Consider the following 22,341-nt stretch of genomic DNA (forward strand, 5'->3'; position numbering starts at 1 on the left):
TTCTTCATGGTTTATTAGCACAATCCAGTCACGCATACCTCCTAATTATAGTCAATTAAATGTTTCATTCCACAATGGAGCACAAATATAATAAGACATGGATTAAAGTAATAGTCTCCTTGTTAACAGAATATACAGCACAAAATTGTGCTAAAACACAATCACATATACTTTAGAGCAGTTATTGTGACTGTTACTGTACTTTCTAAAATCTGCTGTTTAACAAAGGAATAGTGTTTTTTTCTCAGTGTTAGGGGATGTAAATCTTCTATCATTTATTCCAGCTTTTATCAAGCCTGATTTTATTAACTTGACAAAGGTTGTTTGACTTTTGCCGCATGAGAAAAATCTTGCTGGACTCAGTTGGAGAGGGTGCTGAATTTAGGAAGTTGCTATGTGCCTGTTGACTGTGGTGCACTGGATGAGATGCTGTTGTGTACTAACTGAGAACATCACTACACCAAAAAAGAAAGATGGTTCTGATCTGGACCGGTCAGTCTCTTTGTACATGTGTTGTGGTTTAACTCCTGCAGCTGAGCATTACACCGAATTGCTCTCTCCCCCACCATCTGGGCTGGGGAGAGAACTGGAAGGGTAAAATTGAGAAAACAGGTGGGTTGAGATAAAGAGTTTAATAGGTGAAGCAAAAGCTGCCCACATAAGCAAAGGAAAAGGACTTCATTCACCACATGCTGTGGGCAGGCAGGTGTTCAGTCATCCTCAGGAACACGGGGCTCCATCACGCGTAAGAGTCACTTAATGCCATTTCCTTAAATGTCCTCTTCTTCCTCTCCAGCTTTATATGCTGAACATGAATATGGTAGAGAATATCCCTTGGGTCTGCTGGGGTCAGCTGTCTTGGTTGTGTCCCCTCCCAACTCCTTCTGCATCCCCAGCCTCCTGAATGATGGAGTGGGACAAAAAGGTGAAAACACCTTGATTTTGTGCTCAGAAATAGCTGAAACCTCCCTGTGTTATCAACAGTTTTCATCATAAATCCAAATCAGAGCCCCATACCATCTACTATGAAGAAAATTAACTTTACCCCAACCATAGCCACCACAAGATATTTGTAATGCCAGCCATGTATTAAAAGCTCACACTCCTATTGCTGAGCATAATAATGTTTTAAGTTCCCATCGGTCTTAAGGACATTTCCTATCTGTTCATAAAGATGGCATTTTTTCCAAGAGGTCTTCAAATGCTGTTGAGTGGAAAGATGAATTCTATTGTAACTACAGAGTAATGTTTTGAAGGTTACCTCCATGACTATGTACCAACAACAGCTGAGTATGTGTTTTTTGGGTGGAAGAAATATATTGCATCAACCTGCTGTGTGAGCAGTGAAGAATAATTTCATTGCTTGAAAAATTGTAGATTGGGATTTTTCTTGCCCTTCATTCTGTCAAAAGAATTGGGAGCAAAGTATGAAGAGCCTTCCAAAAATTTCTGTTGAGTGTCTTCTCTCTTCATGGGGTCTTAAGACTTTGCCACACATAATTTTTGATACTCTTCTTCCATGGTTGCTCGCGTTCAATTTTTGCAGCCAGAATTTTTCTGGCAGAACTGTGACATTGGCACAGTATTTAATGTGCCACTTGTCACTCTCAAAACACTGTTTATTTCACTGGATATCATTTTTATACGAAAGCTGTTATACAAAGAAAAATGCTTTAGAGAACAAAATACTTCATGGGAGAGACAGACAGACACACAAGAAGAATTTATGTTGAAATCCTGGAGTGTGTAGATGGTTCTACTTCTGCTGGCTTACTTCTTCTTGATAGGTACCCAGATATTGAAGCTTTTTTTTCATTCTCTGTAAACCACTCACAGTGGACTTAGTGCCTCTAGGTGATACATTAACATGTGTTATAGTGAAGGAATTTACTATGAGATAGCTGATTTTTTCTTGGATGTTCACATGGAGAAACATGGAAACATTTTGGGGGCATTTTGTGGTGGTTTAGGTTTTTCCCCCTGGTAAAGATAAATTTAATTTCCAGTCACTGAAATAGAACATTAGCATACTTGAATTTCTCTTCAATGGACCTCTACTATAAATATGATTCACCTATATATAAAAATCTGGGGAAGAGGTGCAGTTTTTGAAAAGTCTCTGCAGGAGTGCAGGTCCTTGATGTCACCTTGAGGGAATCCATCAAAATGTGCTCTAATTTGGCTGGTCTGGTTGCCAAGGTAGATGTGTAGTTTTCAATCTTTGAACATTTTGTTGATCAAAGTAAGAACAGTGTCAATTTATAACTTTTGACAGCTTCAGCAATGGCCTTTTTTGTCAGGCAGTGTCATGTATAGAGGAGAGAGCTACAAGCACAGCTGATGTACTTAATTTATTTTGATAAAATACTTTTGCATAGGTGGTCAGTGCTAGAAACAGCATATTAACTGTGACACAATAGAAACATTTGCACCTCAAGGTCTTTTATGAGTATTGGCTCCCAAGTTGATCATATTTATGTTTTTGTACTTAATGAGGAACTTTTTAATATAGTTTATTACAATATTGCTATATTTTTCCTTCTGCCAATTATACACATCCTAAAGTGAAATTATGTCTTTCTTCATATCAAAAGAAATTTCATTTCTGTTTTATCCTAGAATTTCCTAATGTTCTATAATTCACACAAAAAACACCCCCAACCAAACAACCAGAGAAAAAGACTGCAAAGGATTATATTTTAAAATTATTTTCATAAAATCATAGGATAGGTTTTGTGATGACTATAATAGCATACATTTTGTCTCTGGGAGGTTTTTGAATTTATTGTCATACTATACTAGCTTTATGAAGAACCTGTTCAATTTCTAATTAGTTTTTTTAAAAATATATATTTTAAAAATTGCTTTAAAGTTGGTTATTGCTTTTTAATATTTTTTCAGGGAGTGCTGGAACACCTGTTGTTTTCAATGAAAATGGAGATGCTCCTGGGCGCTATGATATTTTTCAGTATCAAATCACCAACAAGAGTACAGAATACAAAGTAATTGGTCAGTGGAGTAATCAACTTCATCTAAACGTAAGTACACCATTTCCCTTAGTATTGTGCTGCTGAGAATGGCTGCTCATGGCTTGGATGGGCACACTGTTCACTGGGTAAAAACCTGGCTGGAGGGCCAAGCCATCCAGAGGTGACAATGAGTGCAGTCAGGTCCAGTTAGCAGCTGGTCACCAGTGGCGTTCTCCTGGGGTCAGCACTGCGGCCAGTCCTGTTTAAGGTCTTTAGCAATGATCTGGACAAGGTGATCAAGTGCACCCTCCGTAAGTTTACAGATGAGACCCAAGCTGAGCAGGAGTGTTGATCTACTGGAGAGTAAGAAGGCTCTGCAGAGAGCTCTGGACAGGCTGGATTGCTTGCCACAGCCGATTGCATGAGGCTCCACGAGGTGAAGTCCTGCACTTGGGTCACAACCACAGGCATCGCTACAGTCTGGGGGCAAAGTGGCTGGTAAACTGTCCAGCAGAAAAGGTCCTGGGAGTGCTGGTTCACACAGCTGATTAAGAGATAGAGAATGCCCAGGCAGCCAAGAAGGCCAATGGCATCTTGGCTATATCAGAAATAGTGAGGCCAGCAGGAACAGGTTGTCCTTTGGTACTTGACGCTGGAGAAGCTGCAGCTGACAGAATCGTTAAGGTTGGCATAAACCTCTAAGGTCATTGAGTCCAACTCAATCAAAGACTGCTAGGACCACTACTAAACCGTGTCCCAAAGGCCACATCTACAAGTCTTTCAGATATCTTCAGGGATGGTGATGCATCACTTCCCTGGGAAGCCTATTCCAGCACTCGACCACCTTTACAGTGGAAGAATGTTTTTCCTATTATGAAAGCTAAACCTGTCCTGACACAACTTGAAACCATTTCCTCCTGTTCTATCACTTGTTACCTGTGAGAGAAGACTGACCTCCACCTGTCTACAACCTGCTTTCTGGTAGTTGTAGAGTGCAACAAGGTTCCCCTGGAATACTACAAGGCATTGAGGTGCTGGGGCATGTCCAGAAAAGGCAATGAAGCTGGTGAAGGGTCTGGAGCACAGCTCTTGTGAGGAGCAGCTGAGGGAGATGGGCTTCATTATTCTATTAGGTAGAAAAGGAGCCTCAGGGGAGAACGTACGGCTCTCTAAAACTACCTGAAAGAAAGAAGTGATGGGACAGGGGAAACTGGAAGTTGCAGCAGGGGAGGTTTAGATCAGACATTGGAAAAACTTTCTTCACTGAAAGGGTGATCAAGCATTGGAACAGTTTGCCCAGGGAAGTGGTTGTCATCCCTGGGGGTATTTAAAACATATGTTGATGTGGCCTTTAGGGACATGGTGGACTTGGCTATGTTAAGCCATGGTTGGACTTGATGATCCTACATGTCTTTTCAACCTAAATGATTCTATGGTTCTACCAATTTGGTTGTGCTACTGACATTGGAGAATACTCATTTGAGTAGTAAATTAATTTAAACTCTTAAAAAAATATTATTTTTTTCTCTGTCAGTTGTCAGAACAAAGCACTTCCCCTCTGTTCTTGAGAAGACAGTAAAAGATAGCACAATAATCTGAACCAAATTCTTTATATTTCCAAGTTAGATGGGTTGTCAGCTCCTTCAGAATATATTTTAGAATCATTTTACATCTGTTTTTCCTCAGAGTGATTAATAAGTTAGGCAGGAAAATAATAACTCTTCCTTTAAAAAAGGGTATCAGACAAAATGATAGGGACAGGTAAATTGCCCAGGTATTTCAAATAATATGAGAGGAAGGAAATATATTTCATAGAAGACAAGTTTGGATTCTAACCACTTCTGATTTAGTTAAAACATTGGGATGATGAACTACTGCAATAAAAGTCTTCCTTGAATATAGAGGGAGACTTTGGTGTTTTTCTATATAAATAACTAGGATTTGTATTGTCCCTTATTTCTTCATAGCCGAAGGAATAAAAAGATATCATTTACCCATCCTTAGATGGTGTTTTTAATTGCTGTCTTAATGTGTTTTACAAGTTTTGGGGTAGTTAACTTTTACCTGTGCATGGAGTTATATTGCATGCATATATTATATGCATATATTATATGAAAATTGCCATCCCAACAAAATTCAGAGGATATATTACATAGTATTTGTATGACAGATAGGCATCAAAGTTTAATTTGATAATTTTTTGGGTCAAAGGCACTTCTTTCTGGAAGACATCTTTATGCAAAGAGAGAAAAAGAAAAATGAAGTTAATCTCTTCCCTTATTAGATATGCAATATACTTGAGTTGTGTTAGCCATTTGGTTACCTCTGTAAATGTGAAATACCAATGCTGTTTTACTAAAGGCTGATGTGAAGGGCAACAGTGTGAATTGATGACTAGATACACCAAAGTGAGTTTATGCAGTGAATTCAATCAAACCACAAAAAGGTTTCAAATATCTCTGGTTTTCCATGTGAGTGGTTCCTGATGAAGAGTAACAAAGACAGCGTAGGAAATATTTACAGATTATTCTCCTGTTCAGACTATTTTGCAATAATTATCTGAGTGCTATCCACAATAGCACATATGATAGCTCCCCATTTTCATCCACAGCTGTTAAACCACTTTAGCATATCTATGATTTAATATCTGTAACTACTTGTCAGGGACTCATTTATTTAGTTATTCTGCCCAAACAGAAAAAAATCCTACCAACAGAAGCTGTGTGTTGCAGATTGTGTGGCAGTGTTATTTCCCTTCGCTAACCTGATATCTCTCTGTTGCAAGGCATTAAAGAAAATAAAACTGGTTGGAAAAGTTTAATACTAAACATTAATTTCTGAAAAACAGTTAGATCCTTATCATAACTATTATGGAATACATTCCAGATTTGGATAATTGCTACATTTTTCTGAAAAGTTAGTGTTTATTAAATGAACTCAAAAACTGATACACACATTTTGGACAAATGCTTGTACTAACATAACATTTATATAGTAATATCTAAAAGCTACCAAAAAATTTGCTTCAGTTTTACTTCCATTATGATCTGCCTTTTTCTCTCTCCCCCTGGACTTCTAAATCTTTCATTAAGTCTGTAGTTTTTCAGTTCCATTCTTTCTGCCTCATGTATATGTACTCGGGGGAACTCTGAAATATGATTGGATTGATGGCTTCTCATACTACTGAAACCACACCATGCTAACTACATTGACCACAATCCAATCAAAAGGATTTATCTTAGAATGCCCCTCATTAACTCTCATTATTTAAGGATGTGTTAGAATGTTTTTCAGCTCTCTTTTTTCATCTCCATGAGCTCATGTGCTGGATCCAATGGGTTGTTCAAACTCTCAGGCAAGCGCTGTCTGCTGTGTGGAGTTGTGAGCATGTGAGCGGGCTGGCACAGTGCCCTGCAGTGCAGGCTTCTGCTCCCAGCCTTGTGCCAGGGTCCTGCTCTCGCTCCACCAGCCCTGCTCTGCTGCACACACGGGCCAGGATGCAAGCAGGCACCCAGGGCTCGCTCCCCTGCTTCTACATTCACTAAACCCTTAGCAGGTGTTGATGGCAGCTATGACAGATGATGATCTGCTGTGGCAAAGCTGTTACCTCCTCTCACTAGACAAAATATATTAAAACCAAGTAATCTTTTTGAATGATTGTCAATACTCCAGATCATCATATTGCAAATTAGGAAGTGCTTTTGATTGCCAATGAATCATAGGGAGCACAGTGGATGTTTTCATTAGTTTCTGTGAAAACATCTATATTTATTGAAAGTGAAGCAGTATTAAGATGGTAGAGAATTTTTTACCCTGCTGTTCCTTAAAGGAGGTGCTTTTAAAATATAACACTTCCCCCTCTGTATCCTTTCTCCTCTAGTTTCCTTTTAATGAAGATACAGGTAACTATTATTTTTAGTGAATATTTGTAAGCTAGGTTTTTCCATTTTCCTTTTCCTTAATATGCTCTTTGCTACTTTATATCAGGTTTTGGCTGCAGCTTTGTTGTCTGGGCTGTGGCTTTTCACCTGGTAGCTAGCCCCGGTCTGTCTACAGCCACCATCCCCCAGGATTCAGGGTTGCTCTGCTGATGTCTCTGGCTCCTCAAAGTTTCACTGACTCTGCAGGGTCCTTGTCAAGCTTCAGACTTGTTCCTTCTCGATGCAGTGCTGTTTTCCCTGTGGGTAGCAAGTGCTGGGTTTGTGTGGATAAAGGCTCTGTATCACACCCCCCAAGGGGCTCAGTCTCAGCAGGCTTCACCAGCTGCAGAGACCCTTCCAGCTCTGATGCTGGTTTCTTCAGTAGCATTAATGCTTTCCTTTAGGCTAACTGACCTTTTACATTTCCTCTGAAGCAACTGTAGCTCCCAGATACAGGCACTTCATGACTACTGATCAGTCCTACTCTTGTAATTCTTGCAAAACAAACACATGCATGACAATGCTGATACAGTACATAAATAAACAATAATGATCTTCCAAATTTAAATTTTTGCATGATTCTCGAGTTCAAATAAGGTGTCTCAGTCTTTGACAGACACAAGGAAACTCTGAAAGCAAGTATTTAGAAATGTCGAACAATAATCTCAAAGAACTTGATTGTCTGATGATTCTGACCATATAAATTTATGCCTCTTTTAGTAAAGTCCTTTTACTCTCCAAGGTTTCCTGACTAAGTGATCATAATGTACTGGAAACAAGCAGACCTTTAAAACTTTTAGTATGATTTCAAAGGAAGAAATAATTGCCTTATAAATTTTGCTTATTGATGATACATTAACTGTCAGTGTTTTCTGTTTTTTACTTTCATAATTTTCTTTTCTTTATCTTCTTTATCTTAATTTTCAGGGAATTCTGATAGTTAAAATGCTTTTTTCCAAAATAAATATTCTGGTTTTTGTGATGAATAAAAATGCAGGTGAAGGTAGCCGTTCCTGCAAAAATTATGTTTTATTCATATTGCAACAGGATTTTGCATACCAGGTCACACGTAAAAGTTCTCTACAAATGTGTACATTTAGAAAATTTGAGCTCTCAACCATGTAATATCTGTACAAGGAAAGTTGTTAGAAACAAGCTTGCTTTTCCTTGCACTTATGATTTGAATTAAAGTTCTTTTTACGATTAATAATGAATTTACCCTCAGAAACTGTTTTCTACATTGCATGTGTTGTTATAAGGGCTAGACTGAGATGTCAACTGGTGGCTTTTGTCAGTGGCAGTAGATGGAAATTGTCTCAGTACTAAAGTTTTAACAGTGAGTTCCTAAGTTGCTTTCCCTAGAAACCCATTCAGTTTGTTCTGGTTCATTTCTGAACCCTTTTTTCTCCTCTTAAAAATGCTCAGTTTTTAAAGATAAATACCAGCTGGATAAAGAAAAGCTGATAGGTTAAATAATTTTAAAATCTTATATTTGACTTTTAAAAAAGCACCCACATATTTTTAAATACAGGTTGAAACAATCTCAGATTGCATTTCTCTTATACATTGTTTTTGTCTACCAAAATATGTGTTTAAAGACCCCAATATGGAGAAATATGTAGATATAAATCCAGATTCTTCCATATTAGTGATTTTGATGGATGAGTCTTCAGGCAGACACAATTATTGGTGATTTCAAAATCACACATTTAGCTGATGCAGTTAAAATGCTCAAGTAGATATCAACTTATGATACTATTCCTTAAGAAAAATCCAAAGCATATAAAAACACTGCATGTTTCCTTGGAGCTGTTCAAGGCTAGGTTGGATGGGGTTCTGAGCAACCTCAGAATTTCAACACCGTGAAAGGTATCCCTGCCCACTGCAGAGGGGCTGGAACTAGATGATCTTTCAGGTTAATTTCAACCCAGGACTGTTTCAGGTGAAACCAGTGAATTTTAAAGAGAGTTTCATTGTTTGGTTTGGGATTTTTGCATGTTCTGTTTTGTTTTGTTTTGCACCAGAGCACAAGAATTCTGTTAAAATAAAAAAGAGATTTTACAATAGCAGATTTCTAACGTTCTCTTAGAAATAATAATATGCATAAGCTTTCAGATTTATGGAGTGTATGCACTGAGGATATAAATGACTCAGGGGCATGAATTTTTTCCATAATGATCTTGATTTATGATGAAAACTATAAATTAAAATTACACTGATGTGATGAACTATCAGAGAGACAGCCATAACCATCATCAGCCTTAAGCACAGTGATTGGTGAACTAGTAAAAATTGGGAACCTCACACAGACAGTGAGCTTCCCTTCAGGCAGCCAGATATTGAAGAGATTTGAATCAGTATTTGATTTCTCTTTTTTCTAGGCCTCATGTCTTGTATCTAATACTGAAGTAAGCCATCAAAAGTGAAATTAGTTAATTATTTTTGGAAGTTACAGATTCAAAATGCATTAGTTCGCTTTCTTGTGACATGGTAAAAGAAAATGACTCAAAAAACTTCTGATGTTTTCCATAACTGTATTAAATAAGTTTCAAGCTTTGCTGTAGGCCACTATTTTTCATTAAAAAAAGTCAGAAAGTCTCTTTTTTTTCCTGTGGTAGCCATTATATAACTGATAGATGTTTTTAAAATGCTGAACCTAAGCCTTGTGTTTAACGAAAGAACACAGTACAATGAAATACACAAGGCACTTAGTGTTGTATATGATTATATCTATAAACAAAATATGTCAATCATACAGCCTGCAGGATGTTTTTCTGCCTGCATGTAACAGGGCAGTAGAATTCAGACTTTCACTCTAACAAACCCATGTTATCTGACTGAAGATTGTTGATGCTGGGTTAAAACTCAGTGAGACAAGCAAAAATTCTTTTATTCTTCTCAAAATTACGCTGCTCCTTTATTCCTTTATTCTACACAAGGCTGAAAATAGAAGAGACAATTAAAGTTTTTAGACTAGTTACGTTTCACAAAACTAGTCCTCATCTTAGCACTGGTCAAGTAGTATGACTCAGGATTTGTTCTTCCCTACTGTTGGTGTCTAAGGTCAATATGAAAATTGAATCTGCTAAGGATCAATTCTAGGTTAAATAAGTCAACAGGCTACAGTAGATGAGAAGTGGAGAAAAGACAAAAAATATGAGAACCATTGAATAAAATTGGGATTTCATGATATTGAAAGGTTACGGGTTGTATTGATATAAAAAGCTTTGTAATAGAGAGGAAATAGGATGAATACAGATGTTGAAAGAGCATTAAATGATTTTAAGAAGTGGCCATATTATACAGAAGCTATTTCAGGCATGACTGAAAATCAAAACAGAGCCTGGATTCAAGAACCGATGACGTTAGTAGAACCCAAGAAGAATGACAACTTGTCTTCCTTCTGAAGTTTTTCACTTCTTTGGTCCTAATAGTCTTTTTATCCCGTCAATGAAACAGACTTCCTGATTGATTCTCTGGAGAAAAACAAACAAGAAAACAAAAAAGAAAATGGATAAAAGATAGCTGCTGAGAAAATATCCTGAAATTGAATAACCATTTTTTCTTCATTAGAATGATAGTAAATTGCCAGTGAAACAGTCTCTGCTTGAGAGTTAGGATGAATAGTGACTTTTTTCTCACCTTGTCACGGTGAGCGAAAGTCAGGTTCCTCAAATGAAGCATGAAGTTGCAGTTGTATGTTTGGCTGTGAATTTGTCACAGGATTCTTGAGTGGGTGGTAGATACTTTATAGCTTTTTGTGTTCAGCCTTTGTAAAAGTGGTATGATTAGAATGAATTGTTCTTTGAATAGCCATAACCAACAGGACCAAGAGTATTCCTGTTTTTTCAACCAACGGGAAAGGAATGACATAGCACTTATGTTTTAAAATATTCTTTTCTCTTTCACAGTAAAAAAAAAAACGTGTGAAGTGATAGAACAATAAAAATTAAGGAGTTTTTAAAGGAACTCCTGGAGAGTTTTGCATTCATGTATGGGAATTCAGAGCAGGGTTAGCTACTCCCCTGGTACAAGATAATGTGGGTTTTAGCACTGACAAACAGCTACTTGGCAGAGCAAGTAGTTTCAGCAAGTCTGCAGGGAATTGTTTTTGTGAGGTTCTAGGGTGAAACCGGGAGTATGAGCATGTTTTTTCCCTAGTCTCTTCCCCCTTCTCCTTCCCCTCCACCCTGAAATTCATATATGTCTTGTGATTTGAAAATTGAGCTGCCCTTTAAATCTTGAAGCAAATTGTTTAAAAGTCCTTAAAAAAAATTGTAGAGTAAATGATTAAATTAATTATTGTTCATTTGTGTTACATAATGGAAGTCTACCACTAAATTAAAAAACATGAAATGGAAAATGAAGGAAGCCTTCAATGGTTATTATATAATGAAAGAGAATAACCAGCAGTTAGCAGAATATTACTCTATGATTATTTTTTTCTGTTCACTTTGCTGCAATTCTCTTCATCTTGCACTAATATTATTTTAATTACTTTAGGATAGTCATCTAACATTTAATAAGGTCTTTTTATCCTGATAAATTCCCAAACACTTTAAAAAAAAAAAAAAAGAAAAATTATTTAAAGATAGGGAATTATTTATTTTCTGAATATCCAAAATGGTATCACTAGATCTAGTGGTGATGTTAATACAGCTTAAAGCAGGGAATAAAGAATGCATAGTTAATTTAATTGTAACTTCAGCTTGGAGTAAACAGATTTAGTGTTGGATATGTCAATAAAATACACTTGGAATGACTAGGTCAAAAAAGGAGGATTGCAGTGCTCTTTCTGGTAACTGCAGGAATTTAAGTGAACTCTCCTTTAATGGAAAACTTTGGCAAAAAGCTAAGCAATAGCTTTGGAATGGTTAACTGATTTGCATCACCAGAGGCCATTGCAGCAGGGAGCTCCTAGACTTGTGATGTAATTCATCTGTTCTCCTCAGTGCTGTGAGCTCCTTAGCAAAAGTGTGACTTCACTTGGAAAAGTAAAGTAGCTGGAGAGAGTCCAGCTCCAAGCAATTATAATGATCAGCCATCTAAAAGTATGCCTTTAGGGAAAGATTGAGCAAACTAGGGTTGTTTAGTCTGAAGAAATCTGCACTGAGGGCAGTTATGTTAATCTCTTCCAATACAGAAAGGATTATTCAGGAAAAGAACAAACTGTTAGACATAGTTAATTTGGCTGTTAGGAGAAGTAGTGGTTTTGAATTACAGTGAGAGATATCTAATGGAGACATGCTGGAAGATTCTAAGGATGAGGACAATTAAATACTGGGTTGCCCTGGGAGGATGGACAATCTCCAGCACTGTGGGCTGGTTAGAGCAGGTGAGCTGTAAATATTGATTTTGCATAAGTGATTCAGACTTGGGGCATCACTTCTAAAATTTTCTGGTTTTCATTTGTTTGGTGGGTTTGATCTGCTAATAATCCCCTCAGAGGCAATGTCCTGTATCCCTTGAGCAAATGCTAGAAGGCATACAATCCACTGGACTCCTATACTTGGTCTTGAGAGTGAAACAAGACTGTCTATGTCTTTACAAGAGCTCTAGAAGGAATCCATGAAAGATTTATTGAGTTATAAACCCAGTTACTTATTTAGGATCTTTGGCTTCAGGTTGTGCATCACTTTACTAGGTAAGGACAACTTCTCTACCTGTTTTCCATTCACATATAGGACTCCAATTTGAAATTCTTTTTTACGTGCTAGATGCTTAATATATCCCAAACTGATTTAAGTTCCCTTATGTGGGAAACAGTTTATTATTGTAGCAGTGGTGATTTCTTTTACTGAGATCTTCTTCCCCTAACACTTAGAGAAGTATTTTCCTGTAAACAAAAGCAATTTACCGCACAATATTTAAAATGCATCATTAATTATGCAAGATATAGGAAAAGTAGGAGCATTACAATTTCTTGTTTACTTTATTCTTGTAAATACTTTTTTCCTAAACAGGTACTCTGTAAAATCACAAAAGACAGCCTAAAGAATTTAGCTGCTAAGAGAGTAAAGTTTTTTATTTTCCTATTTATTTAGCCTAGTTACAATATTTTTATTTGCTCTCAAAATATTTAGTACTTGATATTTTCCTTTGCATTACAGAAAACAGCTAAAGGGATCTCAAGAGACTTTCTAGTCCTTGGATAAAGTTAACATCTTCTACACTTAGGTTGTTTTAAGGGTGAAGATTTTTGCAGGTTCTGAAGGCATTGTCTTTCATTTTTTAGCTACTCTTATCTCTCTGAAATATCTTATAAATACCTAACTTTACTTCTTATTGCTGTAATTTAAGCCTATAGCTTATTTTATTCAGTGTACATCGTGCACATCCTCATCCTTTTCATGTACTTGAAGACTGCTGTTTTACCTCCTAGGCTATGTTATTTCTTCAGGCTATACAAGAGGAATTTGTTCAATTTAGTCGCACAGATCGTGTTTTCTAGACGTGCTTCTGATCTTTGCTGATTTCGCCTGGACTCCCCATTTGATTCTCCTTTAAAGGGAAACACAATGACCTAACCTTCAGAAGGTGTTCTGACTACATTCTCACTAGTGCAGAGTACAGGAGAAACATAATTTCGTGTAGTCATGAGCAGAGAGCAGAGGGGGAAGACTGTTGTATCTATCTGGATTTATCTGGCATTTGCCCCTTTTACGAGAGCATGACATTGGTTCAATGTATCACAATTTACTGGAGCCCTAAGATCTCTTTTTCTTTGGAAGAGCTGCCACCTCCGTCCTTCCCGACCCATAATGTACTGTGAATTGTCCCTGTTAAACTGTATGCTTCATTTTTTCAGACTCTGCAGTATCATCTGAAATAAGTATTCTGACCTTCAGCATAGCTTCAGCCTTTTCCAGTGTTACTGCCCAAATCTGATCACCATATACTCTATTTTATGATCCAGACAAAATGAGTGGTTTTTACAAATATTGAATAGTAGCAGACAAGCAATAAACCTTTCTAGACCACACCCAGTGCCATCCCCTTCTCTTCTGATAGTAAATCAACTACAAATTTTATCTTTCTGGTACAATTTGCACCTAGCCCTTAGGGGCTAAATCTGTTTCACTAGGTTGCTTATGACTGAGAGTGTAATTTGAGATGTTGTCAAAAATCTTTCTAATGTTAAGATAAATGACACCTGGCTGCTTGTCTCTCATCCACATTGCCTGTTACCCTCTCACTGAAGGAAATGTGACAGCTCATTGATGACAGATCCCTTTTGGCTGTTACTTGTCTTGTTTGTTTTCTTTGTGTTTTTGAAATGTGTTTGTTTATTTCTTTCAGGATTTTTCTTGGAACCCAAGTCAAAATGAATGATTGATAATTCCCTGGCTTCTTCATTCCCTCCCTTTTCAGCATGTAAGCACTAGGTTTCCCATTTGCAAATTCTCCATACTTCCCCATAAAGTCTCAAGAGCTTTCTATCTACACAGTTCTTTTATATATATTATAAAATAAATTCCAATATTTTCAGTCCATATGAAACTCCCTCACTTTCTCTCATTTTGAAAATCTTCACTGTTATTTCCTTAGTAAGAAGTATTTTTGAGTTTGGTTTGGTTTTTTTCCCCCTGACTAAACATGCTGTGTGGCATTTTCTCTAGCTTAAACTTCTTCCTCATGCTTATTTTTGTTCCTGCCAGATCACTAGGTCTCTCTGCAGAATTTTAAATTTAATTATTGACTCTTCATTCTAAACAGCAGCACAAACTTGGCAGTGAAAGCTCTTCCCCTGCTGCTGGAAATCTCAGTGTAAAATACAATTTGTTTTCTGTCTGTTCTGAGTTAGTTCAGACTTTCATGCTTTTTGTGTATGGGATTTTGCTACCTGTCTGAAACTGTGTTAAAAGGGCTAGTGTGATTTCTTTTGTTTATACAGTAATGAAAATTCAAAATCTTTAGCATGAAAAGATCTGACTCTTCATGAAGAAGAGGTGGAAAATAAGATATGTGCCATTAAAGTGGGAAACCATCTTAGAGTCCTGGTGTAGGAGTTTGATGTGTTTCAGGGTATAATGTACTACAGCTTTTCTTTCCTAAAAACAGGTTGGACAAATGTGTCAGGAACTGTTTAGGTATAGTGCCTCTTATTTTTGAGACAAGTAAATAAATTTGATCCCTTATTTCAGCTGTGTTTGTCTGTTCCCCTGTCAGAGTCAATGAAGGTTGCTGAGGTGAGGGCAACTTTTCCCAAAATTTTAAGCTTCACTTTGCTGAATCATTTTTTAGAAGCTAAGATGCACAGGATATTTCAGCTCTGTTTTGTGTTGCTCTTTGTATGGTCACTGATGAAGCCAATGCCTTTGTGCTCTGTCTTAGTGTTACATATGATTGGACGGAAAGCTCAGTAAATAGACACAAAATTGCCCTGATTTCTTCTTTCAGTTATGTAGTTAAAAATCCTTTTAGGCAAAATTTCTTCAGAAAGCCCCTGTTTGATAGTTTGAGACGGCTGCTGACTCTCATACTGATCTGTTTTTCCTGATTAGTCTTAGGAAGGTCTGTTCTGTATTCTGCCAATATTCTGCTCTCCTTTATCTTACAGTTTGACTGAATTCTTTGGGATTGAGATCCCAAAGATTTGGATTTTTCTTGTAGATTTGTATAGCCCTTAGTGCAATTGACATCGTGGTTTGTGAGCAGTGTGGGAATAAAAATAATGTATTATCATATTGTCTATGTGTTGGTATTAATTTGTAAGAAGGGTTGTGCAGGATGGAATTCAGAAGCATTCACTTTTCATTGCATAGACACAGCATCTTTTGCTCTGAACAAGAAATCGGAAGAAGATTAAACCATTTAAAAATAGTGGGGGAGGATTAAAACTTAAACTTACCAGCATCTTTTTCTTCATATTGAACAGAGGCTTTGTGTGATTGGCTGATTTCTAATTTCAAAATAACTAAAGATAACAAAAAACTTAAGAAATAATAACTTGTTAGCATAATGGTACTAAACTTATTGGGCTGAACTAAATCAGCTGAAGGTCTAGCCTAGTGCATTTGTTTAACTGCCCATCATGAAGGAATTTGTGTACAACAGCTCATGTTTTGATAGACTCACCTCTAACCAATTCAATAATTTAAAGCATGACATGGTGAATATTTTTCATGAAACAATGGGATTTTTGAACTGATATCATCTTAAAATTAAAAAAAAAAAACTGTATTAAATTCCTTTAAATTCAAATGACAACTGTGCTGAACCCCTTGTGTCACACTGAGTTGTGAAGTTGGGAAGAATCTGGGGACTATTGGGGTTGAAAGGTACCTGGCACAGATTGAAGGGACATAAAGTAGCTATGGAGCACTGGGCTTGAGACAAGCCAGCTCTAACTTAGGTAACTGTAGCTAAAGGAACTGGATTTGGGAGGGAGCATGTTTGTTATTGGTGTTAAAACTCATCAAGAAATGCAGCTAAGCTATTAAACTAGTGATGTGCCTTGGGCAGAAGTGAGGAGATTCTCCAGGCACAAAGAAAGTGATAAAAATCTATTTCCCCAAACTATGCTCCTTTTTTTTTCTCAAAGCACTAAGTTTTTTAAGGTATGCTTGCAGGCTATTTCTGCAGGATCAACTGCAGGAAGAAAAAAGGTACTTCAAGCATTATGGTTCACGTGGCCTTGGTACTAGGGCTGATCAAAACCAACCAGCTGACAAAAAATTGTGATGGCAGAAGATTTCCTCCCAAAAGCCCATTTATTTCAAATCTAAATCTGACAAGTTTTGGGGGAATTTAGTTAGTTAGTTAGTTTGTTTTCAATTTGAGTATTTGTGAACATAGAATCACAGAATCATCTAAGTCAGAAAAGACCTTTGAGATCATGAAGTTCAACCTATGACATAACAGCATATTGTCAACTAGACCATGTCACTTAGTGCCACATCCAGTCTTTTCTTAAACATCTGTTTAATTATATATGCAAAATTATGGCACAGTCTGCTCTTGGTACCACATAATGACTTCAATCCCTGTGTGTACATCATGAGTTTTATTTATAAATGCTCATAAAATTCTCTTCAAGTGCATGCTGGGGACATGTAAGGGCATCAAGGACCTCTAGGTAAGGATATACAATGAGATTGTCTGTGTGAAAGTAGTCTGCATAAAGAATAACTCTGGAAACCTGATTTTCAGTCTGATACACTGATACTAATTATATGCTTTTAAAAATATGGAAAGTAGACCACTGAAAGAGTTCTCAAAAAATCTAAAGCCTGCCAGTATTATCTAGAATAAGATATTTTTGTGGTGGTGTGTTTTGGTTTGGATTCTCTGGTTGGGTTGGGGGTAATTTTTTGTCTCCTTTGTAAATAAAGAGGCTATCTTCAGAAGCAAGTGCTTAAAAATTAATTGTGCTTCATGCTTTCAGTAAAGAAAAAATAAATTGCCTATACTGAATAGAAGTGCTTACTAATTTTATGTAAAACTCCATTTGATGGTTACACAGATCAGTAGCAGTAGCTGTTTACTTGATGACCTGCTAATCATTGCACTTTGTACTATCTACTCTCCAAGGCATTTGAGAATAAAATGATGTTTCCCAAGTATTCCATTCACATTAATGTTTCTTGTTTGACAAATTGAAGAAGGTATTACACTGCAGCTCCTCCTACATTTGTACCAAGTACCTGCTAGGGCCAGCAATTCTGCAAGAAGAAACCAAATCATGTGAGGAGAAGAATAGAAGTAAAAAAAAACCCCAAACAACAACCAAAACCAACCAACCAAACAAAACAGCAAAAAACACAAAGCAACAAAAAAACCCCGCCAAACAAAAACCAAAAAAACCAAAACCAACTAAAAAGAAAAATGGAAGATAGATCACAAGTCATATAAATGCTAGCATTTTAAGACTGTATAGCACTAATAAACACTCTCTGTATATTGTGATACCATGGTATAATTATTCCCCGTTTTAGATTAACACAGTGTGTTCCTCTTTTTAGTATTCAGCACTCATGAATTATATGACTTAATTAGTAGGGTTGATTTCTTTGATGTAAAATTACAGTATCAGCCCACTAAATAACATATTTGCATTAATAAAGCAAGGCAAGTATTTAAACTTTTCTATTTATGAACATAAGAGTCTTTATATCTTTATAGCATCCTTTCTAATCTTTATGTATTACCTTGGAACATCCTTCCCTATAATTATTTTTCCCTATCTAAGAATGACTTGTTAATAAGTTTAGAACAATAAAATGCAATTATTTTAGTAATTCCAGAGATTGGTGATATTGCAGTTCTAAAATCTGGAGGTGACAAGAAGGATTATGACAGGCCGAGAAAGCACAGAATTATGATGATGTTTTTGGTATTGATTCTTTGAGAACATATTTCTCAGTTCTAAAAGTAAAAGTTGTTTTAGTCAAATTTTCTAAACTATAAGTAATTGTTGGGCAAAAACCCTTCTGAACCTGAGAGATGGACATCAGTTATATTCATATTTGAACTTTTAACTCACATTTTCAACTAAAGTATCTCCACGCCTGTATATATGACAGCTTCTTTCCAGTTCAAGAAAGTTAAATAATTTGCCCAAGGTCATGGACTCAGATTGTATCAGGGTCATATGGGCTGTGTCTTGGCTTGGGGACCAAAGCTGCACCACTACCACTATCTCCTTCCTTCCTTTCTTCCTTTCTTCCTTTCTTCCTTTCTTCCTTCCTTCCTGAACATTTTATATCATACTTCCATAAAAAGAATTATATATACATACGTATGTAAATAATATGTAAATATTCAAATGTAAACATTCAAATAAAAATGATGTTAAGTTTAATTGTTTTACCTTTAAGAAACCTGTGAGAGAGGTAAATGGTTTGCCTAGGAGGAAATTTGAGCAGGTGGATTTACAATTAGGAAAAATCAGCTTCCATCTGGATTCTTACAACAACCTGTATTTATGATCTTAAAAAAAAAGATAAAAAATGATTTGTCTTGTAATATTTCAGACTGATCCTTTAATACTCATCAAGCTTCTCAGACTCCTTCTCAAACTGATATTAGACTGCATTGTTTTTCAACCAGTACATGTTAAAACCAGAGATATAATTCTCTAATGCCTAAAATTCCAGAAAGTTACATCTCAGTTGTTAGGGAAAACATCTAGGTATAACATGTATAGGGTGAATGATGTAAACAATTTATAGCAATTATGGCAAATTTGGTAATGATAGTGATCTTATACTGGCATGGCAATCTGGAGTAATTCTCAGTTTTGTTTTATTTTATTTTATTTTAATATAGATTGTATGTTTGTCATTGACTTATTTCCCTTCTGCACATGCCTGCTTAAATAGTTCTAAGTTTAGTCTGCAAGTATACCCAGCTTTTCTCTAGTGGGATAAGTCTGTCTGGCTGATGGAATGCAATGATCATTATATTTAGACTCATAATGAAGTCCTTCAGTTGAACCAGTTTCAGTTTAATTTTGGACTTTAATGGTTCAGATGACTTGATTGGAAAAGGTACATTAAAGACTTTAACTGTGAGAATAGATATATAAGATAATTAAAAAATCTAAATACTAGATTAAATTCCCTTAATTCACTCACTTGCTATGCTCCTACGATGGACCTTTTTTTTCAGAAGGTAAATACTTCCAGAAGCTTGAGACAAAAATAAGAAAAAATCCTGGTGATAGTTGGAGGTGATATTTCAGTTCTTTGTCATTATTATAGCTAAGAATCTGAATATCTACTAAAAGTCATATGAATTTATATGTGAGACTCCTGATGCTTCTGAAACTGATTACAAAATAAAATGTCTGTCGGCTCCCACAACTCTTATAATTACCACTTGCATTTCTCTATTCAGAAATAACATAATTTGTTACAATAAGACAATTAAACATTCATTTTTTACTTTTTAAATGAGTATCTGGCTCTAAGATTTGAAAGAGAAATGAAAAGTCTTGCAAGTGATAATATAGCATAATCAGAAACATTTAAATTATTACCCAAGGGATGTACTCTGAAAAACTCCCTGATGGTTTTTCAGGTGTCTTTGTACTATTCATGGGTTGCTGAATTAAGTAAGTGAAAAGTTTCTCCATGATAATTAGGAATGGGAAACAGAGTGGTTTTGTACATATATATTGGACACATAATTCAGAAATTATATTTGACCTATTAATAGCATTTTTGATCAGTCTCCTCCAGTTGCTGAGGGCATTGCTAAATGAATGAGTTGCCTGATTATTGGAAGAATGTGGGTTGCAGGAATGTGAATGTGTTATTTGTATTGCATCATGTCAATCTTGTATTCTTTTAGCCAAGTTCTCACATCATTAATTTTTTAGCTCTATTATTAGATATTAGAGTAAATTATGTTTGTAATTGTCATGAAGGACAGAGGTGTTTATTTGGTTTAGATATGAAATGGCATTTTGTCTGTATTTTAATGGTTTAGTGAACTGTGAATCTTAATGCTGCACATTAAAGCAAATTGCAGCCCCATCAGGCAGATATCTCATGTAGAGATCATTTTTATGCCCATTGAAAATACCAATGAAGCCATTCTCTTTTTGTATCATGATGCATTTCATAGAAAATGAATACATGTCTCACAGACATGCTGTCAAAGTGTTTCAGATGTTTTCACTCTGGTAAGTATTGGAATAGTAGGAAATGGAACTGCATCTTAGGGAAATGTGAGGTATTTCATGATAGCACATCGACCTATCAGACACTTTTCAAATTCAGAGAAGCTACTCAAATAAAATTGCGACAATGTATAAACCATTGCTTAAAACAGAGCTAGGCTATCCCAGTCCAGCTGAGTTAGATGATGTCAGATACATTTAGCAATGAACTTGGCCTCGTAATACACTGTAGTGAACTGGATCTAGAGGACGTATGGTTTGCACCTCATGAAAATGAGGTGACAAAATAGTCTTCCAGAAACCATGTTTACTCAAGGCTACTAAACAATCTGAGACCTGCTCAGCCTTGGTCAGGTCTGAGCAGTATCAAGAATGCTGCAGACTCAGACATTTTAATCAGTAAGAGCTGAAGAGATGCAGAACTTAATTCTTTTTCAATGTCAAGAAGCACCTTCTCTTCTGTGCTTCTTTTGTCTGACTTTGGCCTCTTTGACAGTTTCTTTCCCACGTGAGAATCTTCTTTAGAAATGTGTGCCCAAAGTTAAGATCCCCTGAAGTTAGTTTTGTAACATTTGAACTTCTGGATCCCTTTAGGGCAAGTCTTCCGAAGTATTTATATTGTGAAAACTGCAGATGGAAGCATAGAGAAATTTTGAAAAGCAGTTAAACAGACAAGGCACTTAACTCTCATTTAAATTAATTAGCTATATTGAGCAAGTTTCCCTTGGTACTTTTGAAAGTTCCACTGCTAAGTGTTTATGTCTACATAAAAAATTACGATTTTCAGAAGAGTATGAGCATCCAGCAACTCCCTTTAAAGCTTGACTATTGCAGGTAGTTTTGGAAATTATAATTGGCCCTTGTTCTATGTTCTCAAATGATCCTCCTTTGTTTTGTAGGTTCTTAACAGTTCCTGCTCTGATTAATTGTATATGGTTAATCTCAGAGAAGAAGTGGGATGAACATTACTAGCTCATAAAGAGAGAAAAATAATGACATCTTCTGCACAAGTTCAAGAAACTAGAAAACTTCGATACATACAATCAGTGAAAAAGCTGATAGAGATTTAAGACTATTGTCATTATGTTTGGTACTGCATTTGCTTATTAGTTTTATACTATGCAAAATAAAGCTCAAAAATACATTACAGGCAAAGACTGCTGCAGGTTGTGGACAACTGGGAGTGAACCAGATGACCAGAATTAGCATGGCTTTTCAGTCATTAAGGTCTGCATATACAGAAATCCTTAACAGACCTGTTCAAGTGTAATAAAAGCATAGTGTTCACTCAGAGGTGGAGTTTCCCCTGCCCTATCCTCTGCCTCTACTACAGTATTGTCTAAGTAGCAGCCTGAGGATATACACATATGAACATTTTGGTTTCAGTCAAGAGTCAGCTTGTGAAATGAATCTACTAATTATTCCCACTTAGCACACTCGCTCATTGTGGAGTGGGTCTTGGGCTAAGTGAACTGGGTTGCTTTTGGCTGAAATGAAAAGAGAATATGCTTTCTAGAAAGACTGTTAATCTTCATTAATGATTACCACTGTTCAGTCCATTGAACTATGTCAAAATTAGGTCAATAAAACCTCCTTCTGCAGACTCTAATTTCAAGTTCAGACCAATGTGAACATCAAGTCCTCAGAATGAACAGCTTTGCTCTGCCGATTGGTTCTTACTGCTGCACATTGCTTGTTAATGTCGCTATAAACTGGCAGGTGGTTGTGTTCATGGGAGAATCCCATCTTTCCACAATCTTCCAGAGTTATCATACTACAATTCCAGAATTTTCTCAGATATACAAGTATTTTGAAGGGATTTTCA

General features: G+C 36.3%; 1 protein-coding gene across 2 annotated transcripts in view; it reads left to right on the forward strand.

Moving 5' to 3' along the window:
- GRM8 (glutamate metabotropic receptor 8) overlaps nucleotides 1-22,341 on the forward strand; it is a 308,210-nt gene that overhangs the window by 241,111 nt on the left and 44,758 nt on the right. For both annotated transcript variants that reach the window (XM_086886947.1, XM_086886948.1), the window contains exon 8: nucleotides 2,902-3,038. In XM_086886947.1, the coding sequence (XP_086743073.1) occupies nucleotides 2,902-3,038 (137 nt within the window). The remainder of the gene's footprint in view (nucleotides 1-2,901; nucleotides 3,039-22,341) is intronic.

Source organism: Cyanistes caeruleus, chromosome 4, assembly GCF_971803275.1.
Source record: "Cyanistes caeruleus chromosome 4, bCyaCae1.hap1.1, whole genome shotgun sequence".
Classification (NCBI taxonomy): Eukaryota; Metazoa; Chordata; class Aves; order Passeriformes; family Paridae; genus Cyanistes; species Cyanistes caeruleus.